The sequence below is a fragment of the Austrofundulus limnaeus genome, unplaced genomic scaffold (assembly GCF_001266775.1).
Source record: "Austrofundulus limnaeus strain Quisiro unplaced genomic scaffold, Austrofundulus_limnaeus-1.0 Scaffold2, whole genome shotgun sequence".
Classification (NCBI taxonomy): Eukaryota; Metazoa; Chordata; class Actinopteri; order Cyprinodontiformes; family Rivulidae; genus Austrofundulus; species Austrofundulus limnaeus.
Genome location: NW_013952404.1, coordinates 9,837,280 through 9,840,988, shown reverse-complemented (window position 1 = coordinate 9,840,988; position 3,709 = coordinate 9,837,280). Strand labels below are relative to the sequence as shown.

General features: G+C 38.5%; 1 protein-coding gene across 2 annotated transcripts; it reads right to left on the bottom strand.

Moving 5' to 3' along the window:
* Positions 1–35: 35 nt before the first annotated feature.
* Positions 36–2,881, bottom strand: ctsl.1 (cathepsin L.1). Of its 2 annotated transcripts, XM_014015457.1 has the most exons (9): positions 2,309–2,881; positions 1,959–2,063; positions 1,718–1,860; positions 1,407–1,604; positions 1,121–1,312; positions 785–950; positions 593–698; positions 374–477; positions 36–267 (listed from the first exon to the last, which is right to left on the bottom strand). In XM_014015457.1, exons 2-8 carry the CDS (start codon positions 2,056–2,058, stop codon positions 378–380), a joined length of 1,005 nt encoding a protein of 334 aa, XP_013870911.1. In that variant the 5' UTR covers positions 2,059–2,063; positions 2,309–2,881; the 3' UTR covers positions 36–267; positions 374–377. The 2 variants fall into 2 exon arrangements, with proteins under 2 accessions (XP_013870911.1, XP_013870903.1); XM_014015449.1 differs by having other exon boundaries at positions 1,959–2,881.
* Positions 2,882–3,709: the final 828 nt, after the last annotated feature.

Genomic DNA, 3,709 nt, shown 5'->3' with positions numbered 1-3,709 from the left:
AAGACGATGAAGATTAACAAAGAAGACATTTACAGTTTTTTCTGTTTTAGTGTCAAATGTTTTATTTCCTTACATCAATTCACAGTGTTCATAAACAGTTATTAAAAGTGCAACAGGGGTCCATATTAACATGTATGAAAATAAAATACAAATTGCTACAATACATAATTAATATCGTGCGTTACACAACATGATTAAAAAATAACAATTAAAGGTAATTATTTGTCACTATTCAACTCCTCGTTCCAGAAGATCYACGAAGCGGACCTGTAAACCAAGAAATAACTGTTAAAATAGTTTCAWGCTTATCTGGGCAAATATTCCAAAGTTTTAAACGGCGGGGAAAAAAAAGAAAAATATAGTTTCTTCTGACCTGTTCAGACCAGGGGGTAGCTGGCTGCAGTGGCAACTCCACACTGGTTATTTTTGTTTCTGGTCATCTTAATGTAGCCCTTGTCTCCCCATTGAAGACCCCAGCTGCACAAACACACAATAAAACAATGTTTCACCCATTCAAKGTATAAAAGGCCCTCATGATGCTCGCTGTTAAAACAGTTTTTTGCCTTCGTTAAAATAAAAGCTACATATTTACCTGTTCTTGACCAGCCAGTAATCCTTCCCCTGATCAGTGCCATAACCCACAATCAGCACACCATGATCCAATTCAGTGCTGCTGCATTCAGGCTCATCATACACCCCTGAAGCACATGTTCTTCAGTTAAATGGACACACTGAGTAGTAAAGGACTATTTCCTGGTMAATTTATAATATTAAAAGTACCCACCATGTTCATAAAGCTGGAAGGACATATGACCCGCATCAATGCCTATAGACACTGGTCCGATGGTGGCCACAGCCTCCTTCAGAGCGTTTTCATCTCCTTGAGTTACATCAACATAGCCTGTGCAGGTGGCACCAATGGTATTAGGGTTGTAACGGCATTGTCCATCCTAATTAAGAGAGAAGATAGCACAGTTCACCAAACATTTCCATACTGGCACAGTGCAAAGGCATTAGAGCAGAAMATTTAATTTTTGTCTAAAACTAATATCAATTAATTCCACMAGATGGCAGTAATGTGCAGCTRTCCAATGAAAGTCCAACACAGCTTTATATTTACCTCTGCCTCATAAGGGTAGGAAACCTCTGTATCGATCCCTCCATTTGCTTTGATATACTGGAAGGCATAATCCATCAAGCCTCCATCACAGCCCATGTTACCGTAGTCACCAGAGCAGTCGACCAGCTGCTGCTCACTCAGAGACACCAACTTTCCTGTCTTCCTGAAAGTTTGACCCTCCAGTGATCCAGTCTAAGGCYCAGAGAAGTCCATTTTAAATGTAAAGCACTGTATATCACGTGAACCTTTGTGGATTGATAAATCATCAAGATATTCTTATACATACTGCACTGAAGGCCCAGCAGGAGCCACACTGCTTCTGGTCCTTGATGTCTGTGACGTATCCCTTGTCCCTCCAGTCAACAGTGTCGGGCAGAGGGGTTCCTTCAGGAAGGCCGAAGAAAGTAGAGCCACGGCGGGGCAGAGAGGTGTTAAACGCTTGCAGACAGCCCTTGGAAATCAGACGCCTGTACTCTTCATTTTCCTAAAAAAATTTTAAAAAGATGAGAGAAACAATAAGTCAAAGAAAGTGACAAAGCTGAGTGATTCCATCCATTTTCAGAAGATGGACAATAGTTTGTGCCTTCCTTCAAATACCATGTCAGCAAAGTAGGTCATGCCAAGGTGGTAGGACTTGATGCCCTGATCTGCCATGATGTTGTGCACCAGCACCACTTTGCGGTTGTTGAGCCAGATTTGCTTGCGTTGAGCCTCCTCCGTTGAAGAGCTGTATGATCTCCCTGCCAGTCAGAAAAATAAATATATAAATAAAGACATAATCAGAAAAAAAGGGAAAATAAGCCAGACAACAAATAATAAAACAGTATTAGTTTCTCACCAAACTTAAGTTTCCAGGCGTGAAACTCGAGGTCTTCCAGAGAAATGGTGGCACAGCTGGCCACAGCCAGAACAGCAGCAGCAACAAGCAGTAACTTCATCTTTACTGAACAGGACAAAAGAAAGCAGACATCCTTCATGACATGCAGYACCCACACAGGTTGTGCCTGTTTTTTAACCACTTCTTTCTGATATAATGTCTGATGTCACCACTTTACTGCACAACATACCAGCTATAACCTACTTTCTTTTAATTTCTCTTTCATCTTATCTTCCAACTCCCTTTTTTCCTCCCTTTGTGTCAGTGTTAATATATTACAGAGTCTTGTTATCAGCAGTGGAGCAGCTTACCTGGCTCTCAGTGGGTGTGAGTGCGTTGAAGATCGAGGTACCTCCTTCTGCCTGTCACACACAGCGGTGTTTGACAGTCTTTATATAGGTGACCAGTTATGATTCCTGTGTTCCTGTCTGGTGGCCATCATGTGCTCAGCAAAAAACAAAACAATGGGTGGAGTTTTGAGTTATGAGAAGCTCCCATGGTGTCACTGTGAACTTCAGCAAATTAGGGAACATCAGAGTTACTCATTTAGTTTTCTGTGAGCATTGGTCGCTCAGCACTTTTTTTTTTGACAAAATTAAGTCACAAGAATTATGAGCATTGTGTTTTTACATTAAAAACCACAGATGGGATTTTATGTTCTCTGATTCCAGTCAAACATGCAAGCAGTCTTGCAAACGTGATTTATCACCAAACTGTTTTCTATGAAACCGTGCAGACAGAAACTATCCTACACAGGAAAAAAAAATGCAACTTGCTTTGTTGTGTTTTCTTTAAAAAGGTGGTTGCTTCTTTAGCTGACACCTACTCACTGAAAGTTTGAGTAATTTACAAGAACTTTCAGGATTTACCTGAAATGTTGCCTCGGCTTGATTTTTTTTTCTTCAGGTAACTGTGGACTAAAAATAATATCATGTTACATTTTAAAAAAGTTTAAAATACACACACTTATGTAAATCTGTTCAACCTAAACACACAGTAAAACGTGCAAAACTTTGTACTCACAGTTGTTTCAAACCAGTTGCTGCCTTTTTTAAGGTGGTAAAACTTCCTGGATGAAAAGCAAAACACATACAGCAACTGTGAAGAAGTATGTGTTGCTTTGTCTTTTTATTTATTTATTTATTTATTTATTTATTTATTTATTTATTTATTTATTTATTTATTTATTTATTCAGGTAATTTTGGGGAAATTTGAAACCAGCTGTTCTGTTTTTTTTCTTTTATCTTCGTTACAATTGGTAAATGGTGCAAATTTTAGCTCTAGCTGTTCTGTCAAGACTGAGTAGAAAGATAATTTTGTAATCAAACTGAAAAAGTAGAAGTGCAATCATAAACAGACAAAAAAGGAACACAGAGGAATATTCCAAGTTTGCATTTTTTTCATAAAAATTTAACATGTAATTGATCTTTCATCTGTCCTGTATCAATAATGTGATTTTGTTTGACAGCCGAGCTGAGGGTTGTCATACGGCTTGCAGTCTCATGACAGGCAATCAAACCATAAAAATCTTGTGAAACGAGAGAAAATTGAAATCTAAGCTAAAAGTTTACAGATGTCATTAAAATCTTGTGTTCTTGTGACTTCAAACCACTTGTTTGTGCCATGGTGGTTGAACACACACATAAGTATTTTTTTTCTTCATCTCGTCAACAACAGGAAGTTTTTACTCCTAATACTCCAAGCATTATTT

Bases quoted from the DNA above. Each gene is read 5' to 3' on its own strand.
- ctsl.1 (XM_014015449.1), bottom strand. From the start codon at position 2,097: ATGAAGGATGTCTGCTTTCTTTTGTCCTGTTCAGTAAAGATGAAGTTA. The intron at 1,861-1,958 runs GTGAGAAACTAA...TCTGACTGGCAG, and splicing joins CGCCTGGAAACTTAAGTTTG to GGAGATCATACAGCTCTTCA. The intron at 951-1,120 runs GTAAATATAAAG...TCTCTTAATTAG, and splicing joins CCTACCCTTATGAGGCAGAG to GATGGACAATGCCGTTACAA.